Raw genomic sequence first — 19,861 nt, 5'->3', positions numbered from 1 at the left:
ACCAGGGAAATGGATGCTGCCCCTCTCTGCTCTCCCACCTAGAGAGGTCCTCTCTGGCATCAAAACAGCCACCTCTGAGTCAAAGATCCTCATCTATAGAAACTTACCAAAATGAGGACAGTGATACCCCTAACCAGGGAGCACTGAACCTGGTGACAGCAGCCCTCTAGCAGGCAGTAGCCAAGGGTGTCAGATGAGCTCACATTTTGTAGAAATGGGTCCTGCACTGAAAGATGTCTTCACAAAGCTCTGGGTGCTACCACTCTCCCAGCAGATCTGAGTTTCTACATTGATGTTTTTCCCAGCTTACAAATGTTTTGTTCTTTCCTGTGGGACCCCCAGGCAGAAAATACAAGAAAACTGACTGGCTATGACAGGAGGCAGTGGTGCTGACTGTACGGGAAAGGTACAATGTAAATCAGCTGATCAAAGAGATGTAAATGTAAACTCTTTGTACAATGGCAATCCCACATGTTATGCCTAACAACTGTGGTAGAACTATTCAGATGGGAGTGTAATTTCACTGCCCACTTCCCTTTTGGAGCACATGTTATCACAGACACGTAGGTTGCAAAATGTCCACTGAACTGAAATGCCCCATCCCTCAGCTGAGAATGTCCCGCACGACACATCTCTTCAGGAAAAGCCTGGGTAAATAAACATTTCCTGGAGGGCAAACAAGACAAACTTACAGGGTTTGCTAAGGTCATCACTCCAGGCAAGCCCTCCCCCGTGGAGAGCTCTCAGATGCACAAATCCTGAATTTGGCTGACTTACACTGAGCTACTGGGGTGTACCAGGCACCACTCGATGTCCAGGCTGTATTCCAGGTTGTTTGCCACCCCCTGCTACTTTCTGGGGCATGGGCCCTGGCTCCTGTCCCACAGAAGCCACCTCACCTGGGGTGTGTGATGTGATGCCTGCCTGGGTCTGACTCTGATGTGGAGCAGGGATGAGGCCACTTGCTCAGAAATGGGAAGTGAGAAATGCTCTAAGTACCAGAGTGAGGTTCAAGATACCGTTTCTAAATGTAGGCTTCCTACGTAATCAGCAGTATAGTGCAAGTATCTCCCAAAATACAAGCCAGAAGTGATTTCATAGGTTAAACCCCCATAACTTGCACTACGCCTGGAAGTGAACTAAGAAGAGAACAATCTGTTGAGCACTCTCTCAGGGTATCAGCGGCTCACTCCTGTTCCAGTCCCTCAGCCTGCACCTCACTCAAGTATCCATTTACTTTTTCATCAGCCCATTTGTCACAGAAACACTTCCTAAGTGTCGTCCTGTGGTTTGCCCTGTACAGGCTGTTGTTTATAGCAGTGATCTGCATGAAAGTTCACCTCTCCTATTGCCTCTGATGGAAAAGGTGGCATAAATGGCAACTTGGATACATCTGTAGATAAATGATACTAACAATAACAGAGACCTCACTGCCCTGCGTAAACCCTTATAGATCTTTCCACTCCTCAGGGTGAGCCCAAGCTGTTTCCTTGTTAGCAGTTTCCAGCTACTTAGTCCACCCTTATGAACTAGGGCCAACAGATATGACCAATTTCTCATCCGTGGCAGAAGGAACAGTCTCCATTGTCTCCAGCTTTTAGGCAAATGCCAAGTTTCCACTCTGGGACCCTGTCCAGATACTTCTAGGAGTGCTATCGTCAGACTGATGTCCATTTTGCTCATTGCTGACAAACAGCTCCCTGCTACATTACCCAGTCCAATGAAGGAAAAGACAAGCACTACCAACCATGATGAATTCTCTTTTATTTTTTTTTTTTTTTCCATTTGTGTTACCTTTTTCATAGTCTGGTCCACTTTGACAGCTCAATGGAAAGGATCTGGACAGTACGTAATTAGTTTAGAACATCTTGCATATTTTCACTGGATGAAAACATGATATTTGCAGCATTTTAGTAATATCTCTCAGTTGTCAGATCCTCCAGTTTCCTTCTGGAGGTATTCTTTGGCCAAAGGATCAATTATTTTGGTGTGCTAGCCAAACTAGAAGCCACCCATTTCTACATGGAAGTCTACATGGAAGTCTGGAAGGCTTAATACCCTTGAGCAGCTATTTTTTCTGGTGTTTCTTTTCTCTTTACACCATGTTTAAGGGGAAAAGATGTGACATTTGTCCCTTTTGACAGAGGCAATATGGTATAGGTTAACCAGTGCAGGGTCAAAAGATTATATCAGCATTCTAATGGAAAAACAGCCTTTCACTATGAACTTCACCTTTCCAAAGAGAAGACATTCAGATATTTGAAACAGGATCCCCAAGGAGCCTGGTCACAGCACCAGACTCTCAACAGCACTCAACAACACTCTCAGACGTATGGTTTAATTTTTAGGTAGTTCTGTGTGGAACCAGGAGCTGGACTCAGTCATCCTTTGGGGTCCCTTCCAATTCAGATTATTCGATGATTCTATGATTTGCTTGACTTTTCTTTAGCTGTATGGACTTTAGAGTTGGAAATGATCTTCAGTTAGTGCAGATAGAGGAGGAGCTACCTCTTTATGAAGGTGAAGCATACTGAACGCCACAAAAATAAAACAAAGGAGCAAATGCATGAGTAGAAGGTTCAGAAAGAAAGTGAAATTGTGAACATGTGAGAGTGATCTATGGCAGATAGTTAAAGGAGAGATTTTGCAGGATTGACTGAGTTCACCCTCATAAAGGACATGGTTGGAATCTGGGCCAAATCAATCAGAAGGAGACTGCTAGAAAAACTAAACATGAGCAGCTAGGAACTATCATGTAAAGGAAGGTTTCTAATTCAGACAGGAGCTTACAGAGGTAGCTAATAGGTTCACATGAGTGAAAATGTACTAGCCTTCCACTTAGGCTACACATTAACAAAAGCTTACAAACACCCCCCTGCTGCATATTAAAACCCCTGAAGGAGGGTTTCTTGTCAGAAAGCAGAACACTTCAGCTGGCCACAGGTACCTCCCGAAAGGATTTTGGCATAGCAGTCTTAGAGCAGCACGACCAAAACTGTTGCACAAATGCCTTTATTTATGGGTAGCGACAGTCCTCTGAAACTGCCTATAAACCATTTATTGCTCTTGCCAAAGTGGGCCTGGCAACTGCAGCAATTATTTCAGCTACATATGTGCATTTGCAAATTGAATCCAAACCTGAGAGAGCTTTGATGGCTGGAGAGAGCTTTGGTGGCATGGCTGCAGACACTCTGGAGCATTTAATAACAGTGCAAGGGAGCTAAATTGAAAATTAAGACTTATGTAATCTGATTTTAAAAATATGCCCAGTCTCCAGTGAAATGTGCCTTGCAGCTGCCAGAACTCTTGTTGAAGATGAGACCTGCAAAAATTAATTAAGGTGCCAGGATGCTGTATTTCCAGACCCTGTTATCAGTTTAGAAGGGACTTATCGCTACCAAGCAGATCTCATGGAAGTCTTCGCCACTCAACCTCCAAAGGCTTCAGGAATGGTAAATAGTCAAGTTTTACAAAGTGTGAACTGAAAAGAATATGAGACACATCTGAGAATATTTTACCAAATGGTGAAGGGATAAGAAATTGTGTTGTTTATAGGGTCATGCCAAAAGAAGTCTTCCCAAAAGAAGGTGCTTGAATCACTGGTGGCTGTTCAGCTTGTGCACGGGCATTGGATGAAGGTGCTGGCTGAGCCCTAAGCTGCACAAGCTGGGACACACTCCTGTCCCCATGTCCTCCTCGCACAGCTTGTGTCCCTGCTCACCTGAAACAGGGACCCTACAGCCAAGCTGCCCACGGGGAACAAATGGCCTCAGGCACATGAGTGGTGGCCGGTCACTGCTGCGGGCAACACCCACTGTGCCAAGCAATTAAATAATCGGGCTTTTTTCGGCTTGCTTCTTTTTGTGAGGAACAGCACCTGCTGAAATACTGCTCCAGTCTTGCATGGCCACAGCTTTAGTAATGAGTTGATGTTGTGCTGGGCATGCAGTCCTCAGGCAGGGACAGAAATGCCCTGCTGCACTTGAACATGACTGCCCCATGCTTCTAAGCCTCTGCATGAGTTATTGTGCATTTGCTGTAACCTAGAGATGTTGTGTGGCTTTTTGAATAAAACATCAAAAGCGTTCAGCACTGGAGATATTACAAACATATTTCATTTGATTAATTAAAAAGAACTCTCTAAGGAAATATTTGATTTCTGCAGCATCCCTGAACATTATAAGCTCACATGACCTCTGGCCTTTCATTCCCTACAGAGTATTTGCTCAAAATCCTCAGGGTAGAGTATATTACAAGAGCCATGGAAAGAATGCAACTGTGCATTTCAGCCCCCGTGTCCTCAGTTACTACCATGTAATTTATGTATTGCAAAAATGACAGGTTTTCCTTTCAGTAGCACAAACATCTTGACCTCATAGATGGTTCACTTGAAGTGGCAAAGGTCCTTAGTTTAGTTGCTTTTGGATCTTGTTTAGCTTAAATTTGCTGATTCAGAATGAAGCTGTGTGATGTCAAAACAAAGCTGCTCAATTTGTACAACCCAATGCAATGGGACTAAATGACATTTTATTAGCAATCTATCAATTTGTGCTGGACAATAGATTTATTTTTCTTGTGATGGTTTAACTCAATGATAGAGCTCTCATTTAGTACAGTTGTAACTAGTAGTGAATTAGAAAGATCTTAAAAAATAATCTCACATTCTTATCTGAGCTCTGAGTCATTTTTGTGTGTGTGTGTGAATAAGTATGGTCCATCAGTTTTGAAGAGTTATTTTATTTTATTCCAACTAAAGTTCTGTCCATATGAGTCTATAATTTAGACTCCCTCTTTATCATATAAGTAACATCATAACTAACCTGCCATACACCTTCGCTAACTGAACTGAGTGCTTAAGTGTGGTCAGGATTAGCAAGTGGTGATTAGACTGCTCAGTTCAGGGAGGGAAAGCAGCAGATCACCATGCAAAAGTATTATTTGCATGCATTTCAGGTAACTTCATCTGTAGCGAAGAGTAAATAAATGAGTTGAGAGGATACTCATAAAACTTTCCAACCACTGTGTAACCTTCTTCCACCAAACCTGAAATATTTGAGGAATGTTTTTATTGTTATAATGTGTTATTGTAGAAATCTTTCATGACTTTTTAAAATGCAGGAATCTCTCATGGCTAGAAAAATCTAAAGCTGGCATCCTCATCTCTCCCTTTCCTTACATCTACCATCTCCTGCAAACAGCAGAACCAGGATGTAGGACCTGTGTTAGGTCCTCTGGACTATTGAAGAGTGTATCAACTGACACGCAACAAGGATATGCAAAGAGACAGCCAACTAGGCATGACATTTATCTCATTAGTTCACAGCTCTATATCTTATCATATATACTTGCAACTTCTTTTACAGATATAACTTATTGTGTGTAGTGTACACAGAATAACAGAGCTGTGTGTCTATAAGTACACTAAAATTGTGTGTATATGTAAGAAAAATTGCTTTAGAATAACCTAACATTTTTCTTGCTCCTGTCATGTGGCCATCTAAACTTGCTGGCTAGCATGCTACTATTTATAATAAGATCAGCAATTTTAACTGCAGAATTATTTTGCATATAATGAATTGTTTTTAGAAAGTCTCCTGGTTTTTCATATCATCACTCAAAATGAAAAGGACTCCTTTTTATTTAAGTTGTGGGAGCTGTTCCATGAAATTTTGCCAGTGCAGAACATTTTTGAGAAGTTAAATAATAACTAAAGATAGTTGAGAGTTAGCAGGGAACATTAGAATTTTAGATATTTGGAACTTGTATGCATTATTTTATGTTATTATCAGTTATCATATGATAACTCATATAAATTAGGCTTCTGACCTTAAAAATTGCACTTACAAATAAGGGAGACTATATAACTATACAAAGAACATGTTAAAAAAAAAGAAAAAAGGAAAAAAAAAAAGCCTCTCTGCCAATCCTATCTTCTGTTTTTGCCAAATCTGAGCTTTTTCAGAAATATTCATGCATATACAAAGTTTGCTGGGGATATCCTTTATACTGTTCTGCTTGTAAAGCAGAATTCAGAATTCTATTGAATTTCAGTTCTGATGTCCTTTTCTGCTCCCCATCCAGAAATCTTTGCCATTTTAAGGAGAAAAGAGGTCTCTTCCAACCTAGAAATTCTGTGATTCTGTGATTCTGTGATTCTGAGAAAGGTATGGACTAAGCACATAGCACTACTGCACTCCACATAGATACCATGTAGGGTATCAGGTTCTGCACAAAGGAGAGGGAGTTCTTAAGAGCTGGTGCAGTGAGTATCTGCCTCTTCTTCAAGGAGGTATCAGTTTCAAATGTCTTCAAATTAATAATCTTTATTCTTTCTTTCTTAATTTTGCCACTTAAATACTTTTGCATACTTTGAGGGGTTTTTGTGTTATTTTCTAGACAAGTATTAAACAGTGAAAGTGAAGAGCACATCATGGAAGTCTACTTGTCCTGCCTCCTTCCTTCTTTTATGATTAGAAGAAAGTTTGCCCTTTTTTTTTTTTTTTTCCCAGGGATCAAGGAAATAAATGCATGATTCACTCCCTTGGGCCTCCTTTTCTGGCCTTTGCTCTGGAAAGCATGTAAACATGTGCTGCTGCCTTTCCCTGTTTGGGGGAGCTTTGGGCATTCTTATCATTAAGTGTGTGATTAAGTTCCATCCCAATTAGTGTTGCTTTTTTCAGTTTCCTACACAGCTTAGCAAGCAATCATGGTAAAATAATTTATGTGAAGTCTTTACTGAAAGAGAGTCAGCTTGTTGATGTTTCAAAGCAAGGGAAATTTTGAAAGAGCATCACTTCTAGGAGTAGTGAAGGAAACTTGTATTCCTTCACTGGTGCAGAGATGAAAAGTTTCATGAAATACTTTAAGTTACTAAGCTGAGTTGCATTTTATTTTAATAAAGGGACATTGTGTGAACTGTATGAACATAAAACATGAAAGGGCTTGTACTTAGGATAATTTTTTGAGGGAAAATAGTAATTGAGATTTTGCAAAACATTCTGTGCATTATGACATTTATGGAAGTACTATAAAACATATACAGGATAACTCATTTTTTTTAGAGAATATGGGCTGAAAACTTATTTCTCCACAGCAAATGCTGAGGGTAAAGAAAGGTACTTCCCAGGCAGTGTGAAAGCGAGTGAAATGCACCGACTTTGCGAGCATCCTAGGCTTGAGCAAGGTGCTTCAACCAGCTGACCTCTAGAGCTTCCTTCCAAGCTCAATGACTATGAATTGTTTGGACTTCAATTCCTGTGTTGAATTCAGGATTTCAAATGGCAGTTATAACTTATAGCTTGCTGTAACTCCGCACCTCTACAAATTAGGCCGCCATCTATTTTTCACCTTGAGTCATGCATTAAAATGAAAATTATTCAGAAATCTCTCTTAAATAAGTGTTTTGTTTTTTTTTAACCATGTTGAAACAAGGCCGTGATGTAACGTGAATAATTGAGGATCATCTGTGAACTGCCAGCTTTGGGCACCTATTTAGGTTTTGCCTTGTCTAAAAAGTGAGTACTTAAACTCAGCAGAATGGTGTAGATTACCCATACAAAGAGCTTGAGCTACCTCTTACAGAGTCAGAGGAAGACTGAAGTACTTCTGTAGGCTTCCAAAAACTAATCAAAGGGTCTATGTTGGGATCAATGTACCACTGACTATCATAGAATCTTTCAGGTTGGAAAAGACCTCTAAGATCATCTAGTCCAACCATTAACCTAGTACTAAAGTCCACCACTAAACCATGCTACTAAGTTCTAAATCTACACGTTTCTTGAAGACCTCCAAGGAAGATGACTCAAATGGCACTACGATGGGAGTGCTTCCATAGAGCTATTCATGGTGCCTGCACATGCACTTACTAATGCTTGATTATTGTTGCTAGCATATGACAGTTCCCAGAAAACAAGTTAAAGAGTATAAAATCTTTTCTGTTCTGTTCAACAGGCACATAATTGCTTGAATGTTACTGACATCTAAAGCATGGAGCTATGAAGGTGATCAGAGCAGTGTCACAGTTTTTCCAATGTCAAAGCATGTTATTAAACAGAAAACATTTCTAAAAAAGGACACATGATGCTTACAGAAATAATAAATCATGCTTTGTGTGTAACTTCTGCACCGAGCCATATGAAATGGAGCTACAAACATATTTTTTTTTTTGCTGGTGACATATAATATTACAGAACAGTGTAATTCAGAGCAGTGTGATTTTTAGCCTATTCATGTAGGGTGATCATAACTAACTGGAGTTTGCAAGATGAATGCATAAATACTGCGATAAACTGGGAAATATCAAGATGATTTTAATGACTTGTGCATGCCTCTTTCTATTTGTTGGTAATTGCTTATTTGCTATGTGATTAAATTAAGGACTGCTCTTAAGGAAGAAGGAGGAAGAAATTAAAAAGTGGCAAAGACGAGACATTAGCCCAAAGTAAATAACGTCAAAGACTGTGAGATAATGGTGGCTGGCCAATGAGTTGTGAAATAAACACCAATTTAAACATTTATATTTTACAGATTGAAACTTATGATCAAAACACATCCTAAATTGTAAAGATGCTGGTATTAGAAAAGGGGAATTGTTTCTGGATTCTCCAACCAGCTGACAACCTTTCTTGCAGGGTTGTGTTTAAATTCTGTATATTAGGAGGCTCTCAGGCCATTGTCAAGACCAGATTCACAAGCTGCTCAAGCAACAGCTTTGGAAGGTCTGTTTAGAAGAGGCTCCTGGAGAGAAAGGTGGACCACTGCCGACCCCATAGTGGCTTGGCAAAGCCTGAGTTCATGCAGAGCAAGTGCTGCCCAGGGTTGCCTCTGGAGCCCACCTGGACCATCCATGGACACCTCGATGGAGAGCAGGAGACACGGCCAAGGAGTACAGGGATGGAAAAGGAAGCAGACACATGCAGGGCTAGGTGTGACCTAGCACTGAAAGGTCTACCTGCCCATTTAATGCCGGGTAGGAACCTCTCTGAGGATAGACAGCAGAACAGATTGGGGCTTGTCAGAGGCCACAGCTTAACCCCGTCTGGGAACTGGCAGTGCTTTTAACAGCTGGAGCCACCACAGAGGCCAAATTGGCCCCAACACAGCCCTGACCTCAGGGATGAACTTGAGAGGGACAGAAGCGATACAAGTACATCTCACCTCATAACTATGTTGTACACAACATGAGCTTCCACTGGAAAAATTCATCAGAATGTGAACTTTGATTTCAGTGTCTTTTTAAGCTGGATTCTTATTTTCCAAATTCTTACTATGTATTTCCCAAAGTTTTTCCCAAGTCTGCTTAGTATTATACAGAAACATGAATGTTTCCCATATGAATCAAACAAGTTTTATAGCTTTTCGCAAGTTTTATTGACATGTGGTACTGAACGCCTGCTATAATGAGGGAAATTCATGTCAGTGGGAATATTAGAAAGAAAAAAATAAGGTGATTTATTAGGAGCAGTATCTCTTCTTAAAGCTGGCTTAAATTTATAAGAATTTTCCAGCGTCTGTCTAAAGATTTTGCTGATTTTGTATACACATGAGAGCAACATGAAACACTATAATTGCACCACACTGTTCTCAAAACAGTTCTGCAAAGATATGCTGCATTAAGGAGGCCCTTTTATTAATGACACTGTACTTGGCAAAGGACCCAGGAACCGTATCAGTGAGATAATCATTAGAAACATGTTTATTTTAAACTTTCAAGCTGGAGTCTCCTTTTTCACTGGGGTTACATAGCTGTAGCTCTTCTGACCTAAGCAAAATTATTCCTAATTTACACCAGCATAACTGAGTAGGTTCAAACCTTAGAGAGCCACTGAAAATACCAGTAGCATAGAAAAACGTTATTTTTCATATGGCATTTAGAAATGAGCAGGGATATTTCAGCTCTGGGAGAAGTAACTGGAGAGGCTAATCAGACTTAACACCTGGAAAGTTAGTGCCATATACCCAGCAACTTTGGAGATGGGATTTTAAGTAGTGTGTATACTTAAAAAACTAATTGCATAATTTATTTTAGTTAATTACATGTTTTGGACAGGGATACAAATATTAGGCATGACAGGTGGAGAGACATATACATTTTATCTGTAGGATAAACAGAGTCAGTAGGAAAGCTTTTGAAACAGTGCCAGTAAACATCATTGTAGGCTTGACTTGCAACAATAGCAAGGAAGGGAAAATTCCAGTTTTGTATGCAAATCTCATTTTTACAATTAAGGTTCCATTTGATTGTTCAGTATGTGTAATTGAGGACATTATTAACTCGGCTGTAAACCATCTCTTTATATTGTGTTAAGTTGATGTGTTAACGATAAAATTTTGTGCTCTTCGCAGCTACAGTAGCTGTTCCTCATGGATGTACCAGTTCAGCAACAGTCAAAAAAGAAAAGATATTCTAGAGGGTAACGAACTAGCCAAAGTTCTGGTTTGCCACAGATACATGGCCTTAACCAAGCCACTTACTGAGTATATCTCACTTTCTTTCTGTTCAAAACTACACACTGACCCTTGAAAGCTCTAAGTTTTGTCAAGGGTAGTTTTAGTTCATGAGTCATGGGAAGCATAAAAGTGATCTTTATTGTCTTTTCCTGTCAGAACAGTGCCAACCATGAGGCTACAGCAATGTAAGATTAAGGTCTTATAAGGAATTAAAAAATGACACAACTTTATTTTCCAGTTCCTGTCCAAAACTGGCCTTTAAACTAATGAGCTTTAAATTTTAAGGGCTCTTTAAACATTTTAGGTCATGACTTGTAAAGTCATACCTCATCAAAACAAATTATTATGGCCAAAAATTAAATCTGTGAAGACAATACAGTAATACCAGTTCCTGAATGTGCAGCCTAGTACAATGTTGTTTATTATAAGATAGTATTCCTAGTAGATTTAAAAGGTGACATGCATCCTTCCATGATTTCTTTGTGTACTGAGATAAACTGGGCCCTTCTGAGATTTCCGGTTTATTCACAAATGGTAATCCTGCAGAGGCGATATTAGGAAAGTATAGAGGATCCATTTTTTTATTGAGCTCATTCACTTGAGCTCTTATTGCAAAGACTCCAATGTCTACATGGCTGTGAAGTTTAAGGAGGCAATAGATCCATGTTGCTGTCATTCTCTATTCATTTCTGGCAAAAAGGTGCTTCATTTATCTTTACCTGGAAGGAAATGTTGGATCATTCTACAGACTCCTTAGTTTTCTGGACTTTTTCTTTGTTTTAAAAGTCAGGTTCATTGATGGTGGTAAAAAATATAACAATTTAATATAACTGTAGTGGCTTTTGCCTCTGCCATTTACATCTGCTAGCTCACTGCTTTTCCTTAAGACAGTGAATGTGATGAAAAACAGTGAGATGTCAGGATGAGACATACCGGAACTACACTATTCATTTGTATGAAAAATAACAGGGCTTTCTTACCCTCTAACTTTTACCATTTTCAGTGGGGACTACCCAGTCATTTTATGACACAAGCCTCAACACAAACAAGTGCATCATACAGCTCATAAACTGATGAATCTCTCTTACTTGATTTGTAGTCCCTATTTTTCCAGAATCACTGTGCAGGCAGCTAGAAAACACTAAGGAAGGCATTTTTAAATGCTTGCTGTTTAATCCACTCTTGTATTTTGCAGCTGACACCAGCCTTGGAACAGATGACGTTTATGATGATAAAGGGTGCCAGTGTGATGTATCAGTAGAAGATCTCACCCCTGCTCTTAAAACTGTCATCAGAGCAATCAGGTGTGTAAAAAATACTGAGTGAATAAATATTTGAGATTCCTGTAATTAAGATACTAATTAAGTGCATGTCAATAAAATGGCAATTAGTTGAACTTATTATTATATTATTATATGGCTGTATTTGTCACATAACTAATGCTAATATGGTTTACTTATTCTTCCTTTTCATCTGTTTTTAGTTTTTTTTTAAACTGGAAATATTTCATCCATTCCATTATCAACTTTTCAATTTCTAAAAATATCACATGATTCGACTCAGAAAAGAAAGAGAATAATGAATGCTGGTTTCCAGTATATTTCCTGTAATCCAAAATATTGTATGGAATTTTGATGCAGTCTTACTGAATGTATATCTCCTTGCTTTGAAAAGTCACTTCCTTCAAAAGTTTGCATTTTTATTGCATTTCCATATTCCTGAAACTGTCGTCTGACTTTTACTGCAACTTTCTTCTGGTAACAGCAGGATAATTACATTCACTCAATTGTGCAAAACCTTGCCTGCCACTATCCATTGAACTAAATATAACCCCGATGATTTAAGACTAATAGTTTCCTTCTTTTCCAAGAAAGTAGCAAACTGCATTGAAACTTATAAAATTACCAGTATTGAAAGCTTAAATTTAGCATTCAGCCTCCTGAGGCTGCCAAGGCTCTTAATCTTACTGAATATTTTGCAGCACAAGTCCTGACAGGCAAAATTCCCACCATAGGAGTAAGTCGAGAAGCAAACAGAGCTCGGTCATCCCCTCTGTGACAACAGCAAGCCTGATGCTCACGCTGGGGGATGACTATATCACAGTTGCATCAGTGCTCCGGCATGCCTCTTCAGCAGGCAGGCAGCAGCCACAGGGGATTTCTGCAAAAATCTATTGAAAGATGACATTTTCCTAAAGGGGCATTCTTCACCTTACTTCTCCCAGTGCTATGGGAAGAATGAACTCGAGCTCTTTATCAATTAATTTCATACAGTGACAACCTACAGGCTACCTGTATTTCTTTCTCCTTTTTCCACTGATTGCCATTGTAGACAGATAACTAGCAAGGCAGTTTCTAATTCTCTCCTACAAGCCAAGGCAGCTTGACAGATCACTTGCAGATGTCTGTTCCTGCTGTCTTTCCAACCTGCCTGGAAATGACCTCCCAAGACGTGTCAGATACCAGGCCAATGCCCACAGCCACTGCGACAGGCTACTTAAATGTCACCACTGTGAACAACCTCTTGTCAGCAGCATTGCAACAGCTGACAGAAATCCTTATACACTGTGGACATCCAGCTACAAGGCAGACCTGTTCCTTTGAATGGAAAATGCTCAAATTAGGAACAATCAGCATAATCTGTTGGCTCTGGTTGCCAAAGATCCTTGTCTGTGATGCTGCATTTTAAACAGACTGGTTGACTCTGGGCTCCAAATGCGCCTTGCCACTGTATCAGCAAGCGGTGCCAATGGCCATCTCATCCTTAACACTGTCCAAATTCCTTGATGTTTTAATACAGACTAAATTAAGGGAGCTTATTCTTAAAGACACCACTGGACTGATTGTTCAATGCACCACCTGTGTCTTTTTGCAGAATCACAGAATGGCTGAGGTTCAAAGAGACCTCTGGTTCACCTGGTCCAACCCCTGCTCAAGCAGGGGCACCTGGAACAAGTTTTTGGCTTTTTTTTTTTTTTTTTTTTTTTTTTTTGCTAATTATCAGCTCTAATGGAAAGGCACTGAATTTAAATGTCATCATTGGCAAACCTCCTCCATGGCGTCCTCCACGGAAAAGTTATAAGAAGAGCAAAGATGCAGAAGTCTGAATATTTCAGACTTGCACTATTCAACTGATAGAAGTAGACTTTTTAGATTACCTCCAAATTTTCTTTGTGTGCTTTGCTTACCAAAGAACAACTCATTTCACCACTGATGTTGAGAATACGAATTTTGCATCTCCACTTGCTATCTATCAATTAATCATGAATCTCTCCCATTTCCCCCTGCAAATGTTAGTGTTTCACTAGATTGTAAACAGTACATATATCTTTCTTCAGAAGCACACCTTTGTTTGATATCTGTGAAGCATAATATGCAATGATCTTCAGACTTCTGTTAAATGCTATACCTTAGTCTCCCAAATTCAAGAGACTGGAAATTCAGTTTGTCAGATAGGTGATACTCCTCTTTCTTATTACTCAGAGTGTCTGTTACCTGACTACACTGGGATCTATGCAAACATCTGAAGAAGGATCTGAGACACTGCATAGTAATCGTAGAGTTTCAAGATGATAACATCTGTCCATATGGAAACTTGGTCCTTCATTTTGAAGTTTGTTTTTAGCAACGGCTTAGAATTGCAAAGGAAACGGGGGAGGGTGGAGGCTGCTTTTCCTTTCGTGCTGCTATACAGGAGCAGATGAAGACAGAAGGTACTTGAATAGCTTCAGTAGAAATGATGCAAAAGACCCTAAATGTAAGCACACACAGTTGAATCTGTTCCAGCTACACCACCTTGAAAAATCAGGACTCCCGAGCAGTCCTCCTGAAGGCTGGCTGTGCAGACATGCCCAGTAACCTTTCAAGCCACCAGCCTCCTTTCAAAGCCTCCAGCTGAGTCCTCCAGCCAAGTTTTCATGCTGCCCTCTCCGTCCTGTTTACTCCAAACTCTATGTCAGGACAGATCAGCTGAGGTAGTAAGGAAATTAAGGGAAAAACTGCAGTTCTTGCTAGTGGTATTTTTGTAGCACTGATCAGCTGGCCCCAGTCTTGCTGTGAACAAAAAAACATTAATATCCTGCAGTCTGAGCTCCTGGAGACTTGGATCTCCCCATTAGTTTACAATTATTTAGTTCACAAGTATAGAAGAGTGACTAATAGGACGAGGATACCTTGTTTCAATATATTATAACATCTCTGATCATTTTTTCATGGCAAGAAGCAGTAAACTCTGTAATACTCTCCACAACGGAAATGATGGTATTATTGTATTATTTATTTATGAAATAAAAAACCAAAGTTGAGAAGCATAAATAAATATGCAATAGGGAATAGCTGCAATGGCAAGAGGAACCTGCTGACCTAGGAGGTCTTTTCTCTCTTTAACACTAGTGATTGCATAGATATATTTTCATTTGTCTTTAATAGAAGATGATAGTAATAATAAATTTAGCTAAATATAACAAGACATGAGGATTCTTGAGGTGATAAGCTGTATAGTTGAATAATCATACATATTTAATAGCCAAAGAAGGAAAATATAATTTACTATTTTTGCTGAGTCTTAGAAATGTTTCTGCTACCCCTATAGAAAATACTTTTAGCAGCCATTATGAACTTGTTCCATGGTGTTGAGTCAAAATCCTCTTCTAAATCCCAATGCTTTGTATACTTTCTGCTCAGATGGTTTTCAGAGTTTATGCAAGTGCCTTTGGCGACTATAGCACCATGCCTGGGAGCAAAGAATGTCTTTTGCTCCTAGGTGATGGGTTAGTACAGGTCAAGACTCCAGAGAGGAGACAGTATTGGCCCATCTGCCCTACACATAGTGGAATTAATTCTCCATCACTGTTGTCTATCTTGTCTCCTCTATATTGGATCCTCATTTCTTCTGCACATTGTAGTTTAGGATTATTCAGCAAGGTAAGAGTAGAGAAATGGAAGAACCAGCACAACTAAATCTGCTTTCCTGTTGTGTAGTGAGTGAGCAAACAAGCTGTGGGTACCTCTTCTAGCTGTGGGCAGAACAACCTACCCAGATTTAATCTTTAAGGCAGGAACTAAGTATGAGTTTGCCTGAAATCCCAGTGCAACAATGCTCCATTTCTTCCTGAGATAGTGACAAGATTGACAAGATACGTGTTCAAAAAAATAACGTGGGTATGACAGGGCTGCATGGAGGGTTAGAGATGTTCTGACTCAGTGCCAGTCTCAGTGCACTAATGATAAGCGTAATACCTTGTAATGTTCTAACGGGCAACATGAATGGAAAATAAAATACAACAAGTGCAAAGAGAGGTATGAAACTTACACATTCAGAAAACACTGTAATTCTATATCAGTGCCAGTGTTTCATTTGACAGCAGTTAAATGAAATGGATACCACTTTTGGCTGCTAGGGGTCAGCTCAGACAAAAGTTGGTATCAGGCCTTTAACTTTCTAACAATTAACAGGGCATGTAAAGATTAGTGGACCTGTGTTTTAGGTGTTAACTGGTGAGGAACCATTTTGACATACCGGTCTAATTCAACACATAATAATTTTTTTCTGTTCTCCTCTGGATGCATCATGGAAAAATGGTGCTGCTCATGGCTAATCCTCACCAGAAAATTAGCACACGGTTGACTTGGGCAGGCTCCGACAGTGTATCTTCTACCACATTATATCTGAGTTATAAGAACAGCACATGCCACCGCAGCATGCAGCAATTTAAAAAGAGAATTAATGTGTTTTATTTAAAAAAAAAAAAAAATCATGAGAAGTACACGGTTTTGTTCTGGGTTAATTCTTACTTTAAGATACTTATGTTCAGTCAGCGCTAGCAGTTAAGTACAGCCAGAAGCGACTCGTCTTTTTTCTGATGAGTCTGGTTTGCCCCCGTGTGGTGTAACCAAAAAAGACATGTCAAGCTCTATCTTCTTTGCTTTCTCTATTCGCGCTGTTCGTGTTAAAGGCTAGGGGACATAAATAATTTGTGCTCATTTTACCTTTTTTGCACAGGTAGGTTACCCACACGTGTCTGCATAACTGAGCCTTTTGTTTTTATCGTACACCAGAACAAGTCACTTTGTATTCTAGAAGCACAAATGAAGGAGGCTCAAAAGCGTTTTATTCACAATTCAACTACTATTTTTGCATATGCTCGATATAGTTGTAATATTTTTTCCAAATGGGTGTTGAAACCTATAAATGTCAATTACTTGTTATTTCTAGATACTGAAAGACAACTGAGCTTCTAAAATTGAGAGTAAATAACTATGGAGAATAACTACAAAGCATCTGCCAGGATCCATCACTGAAAGAGTTCACATTTTACGTTTCTTAATTAACTTACGGGCTTTTATAATGCCAGCTTTTTATAACACTTTTATTTTTCACAATTTATGTAAGATTATATGTATTTGAAGCAAAAAGAAGTAAGCAATGAGAGTCCGTTCCAAACACTGCTGAAGTTAATTTAGATGGCATCATGTGAGCTAATACCCAAAACAGAAATGGTATAGTTCTGCCTCATTGGGCTGCTTTCAGTTTGACTTCTGAACATTATGAAGAAACTGCCATGATAACCAAAAAGCTGTTATAGAGCTGCAAAGCAGTGATGAAGATTTTTGTGCACACTGACTAAGAAGCTTCTATGGCTGTTAATAAAATTAGTCTTCTGCCTCTTCTCTTGTAAAGTCACCCATTAGTGATATATTCAGTTGTCTTCACTTACCCTATTAATTCTCTGGCTCTGCTTTTCTAATAGAGTTTCATATTTTCACTTATATTAAGAGGATGAAGTAAAAAATTGTGATGACCTAAATAGAGAGAATAATAACAAAAGAACAATACTTTCTTGCATGTCAACTACATCATTTATTCTTCATAAGCTGAATAAAGAACTAGATTGCAGGAGATTGTCTGTGCAGCCAGACTGTTATGAACAGAACATCCTGGCATCATTTGACAGCTAAAAGGAAACAAAATCCATATCCCAGCTTCAGAGACCTTCAGATTACAAAAGACACCAAAAGCTATTAGTCTGTAGAACTGTCTCACAGTGGAAAAGAGGAAAGTGCGTCATCATCCAACATATTTAAAACTTCATGGAGATCAGCCCTGAACTGTCAAGCTGATGGACTGCTCTTAACAGGCCTTTTCCATTTTAATTTCTATCATCAGAATCATAATTCAAGCTCTATACTAGTGACAAACAATCTCATTTTTAATTGGAAGTTACCAGAATGGGAAATATCAACAACCTGAGCACTGTGGGAATAAATAGATATTATTTGAAAAAACATTTGTGTATAATACAGAAATCAGTAGAGGTTCACTATGCACTATTAAGCTGACTCTACATATCATGATGTCTGTCCTAACTATACAAAGTATGGTTTTCCTGATGTTCCACTAAACTATTACTATGGGACAGTGTTTTGGATTTGTTATCATTCATTCTCTTACAGCTACTAAATACGCAGCATAATGATCACTGCCATCTGCTCACTGTCATTTGCTTTCCAAATTTGTCTCTTCTATTATTTCAGATTTGCAATTTAATATCAAGCTTTTCATTCTAAGAAGAGCTACTCAGTGGGCATCACTTTTCCACAAAATTAGCATAGAAAACTTGTGTAAAGGTTACATTCAAAAAAAAAAAAAAAAAAAAGCCATCCATCAATGTTGGATATTTACTGTTATCCCATATATAATATTTTTTGCAGTACAATTCAATGTACAATTAAAAAAAAAAGCTAGCATAAAAAAGCAGAATAGGTGTATACTGATCAACTAAACACACTCTGCACTCTTTAAAATCATGCTATGTGATCTCTGTTACATAATAATTCAAAGGGATAGGTACCACGTGTAAGTAATTATAAAATTTGTACTTATAAAAAGGATTTTTTGAAAGAATTCACTTGCCTGAGCTGTACTGAAACTATCTTCAATGTAAAAAGAAACTATCTGACATTACTTTGACAGTAGAATGTATTGCATTGTTTTGCAACTGCTTTGAAGATTAATCTGCAAAATGCTTTTTCACCAGAATTATGAAATTTCACGTTGCAAAGAGAAAGTTTAAGGAAACACTTCGTCCATACGATGTCAAAGATGTCATTGAACAGTATTCAGCAGGCCATCTAGACATGTTATGCAGGATCAAGAGTCTACAGTCACGGTATGGAAACATTAAATTCTCTTCTGCATAAGCATCTTGTTATGCCATTCACTGTACAATGAGTATTAGCAACGTTTAACATTTTTGTGTTACATTTGGGCACAAATTGTCATCCATGCTTCAGCCCAGCTGTGTTCAGAACACAGCTGAGCCAGAAGTTAAATTGTGTGTGAAAACAAACAAAACACCATGTATCTCATTTGTCCCCAGAAGATGGAAGCCTGAATGATCAAAAAGGTTATCCTTTATCTGGAAAGTTTATTCATAAAGAGGGAACTTAAGTCAGGAGGCTGCCAAAAGGATGAAGTCATCATTGTTAACTGCCTTTCTCCCACTCTACCCTTTCTTTTCACATGAAAGAAATCGGGAACTACATGTGAAGTACCGGGTCAGGGAGCGTCTTTTTATGTTCTCAGTTCCCAGCACTAACAAAACAACCATTGCATCATGTGTATTGCTGGCAGCATTGGGGCTTAGACTCCTGCTTAAGACTCAGTTCCCCTGGACTCAATGCTTATGCTCTGAAGGGAGACCTGAGGGTGGTCTCTGGTACGTCTGTTCCTCTCCAACACCAGGCTGCTGGGGAAGGCACACGCTCTCTTGCCTCCCTGCAAGTCCAGCCCTGGCTCTTCCAGTTGAAGGCTAAATTCTGGCTCCCACTTAGTGCCAACATAAAAGAAAAGCTGTCTGTGATCTAAAGTCTAAATGCTCAAAAGTCTCTCGTGTTTTTCCTGATTTTCTAATATAGTTACCTCCTTTCTCAGGTGCTTTTCTGAAGGACTGTGATTTTAATGTTTAATGTACGGATTGAGCAAACACTTCCATATTATCACCATTTTGGGGAATCACAGTAGCTTTTAATTTCTCTTACAGTGTTGACCAAATTCTTGGGAAAGGACAGATCACAGCAGATAAAAGAAGTAGAGAAAAGAATACGGCAGAGAATGAGACAACTGATGACCTCAGCATGTTAGGGCGTGTAGTCAAGGTGGAAAAACAGGTAGAGTCTTCACCATCTTCTGTGACTGTGCTTTTGTCTTGCTCTGTTGCTTTGTCTATTTTATTGCCAGTTTCAAATGACGAACAGTTAAAATATTTTTTTCTGATAGCTGTTTCATTTACACGTTGACATAAAAGATACATGAATCATATTACTTCAACTGTGTTCCATGTACAGAAAAAAAAATAAGAAAAGAAAAATTGCAAGGTACTGGTTCTTTTTATCAGCTTGCTTATGAAAAATCT

General features: G+C 39.1%; 1 protein-coding gene across 4 annotated transcripts in view; it reads left to right on the top strand.

Moving 5' to 3' along the window:
* The window catches only part of KCNQ5 (potassium voltage-gated channel subfamily Q member 5), a 289,092-nt gene that overhangs the window by 263,438 nt on the left and 5,793 nt on the right, over nucleotides 1–19,861 (top strand). For all 4 annotated transcript variants that reach the window (XM_084284871.1, XM_084284869.1, XM_084284872.1 and 1 more), the window contains 3 exons: nucleotides 11,645–11,753; nucleotides 18,485–18,616; nucleotides 19,490–19,616. In XM_084284871.1, coding sequence (XP_084140997.1) covers nucleotides 11,645–11,753; nucleotides 18,485–18,616; nucleotides 19,490–19,616 — 368 coding nt within the window. The remainder of the gene's footprint in view (nucleotides 1–11,644; nucleotides 11,754–18,484; nucleotides 18,617–19,489; nucleotides 19,617–19,861) is intronic.

Source organism: Netta rufina, assembly GCF_964035555.1.
Source record: "Netta rufina genome assembly, chromosome: 3".
Lineage (NCBI taxonomy): Eukaryota > Metazoa > Chordata > Aves > Anseriformes > Anatidae > Netta > Netta rufina.
Note: the sequence above shows the minus strand (reverse complement) of the source record. Positions and strands in the feature narration are given on the sequence as shown.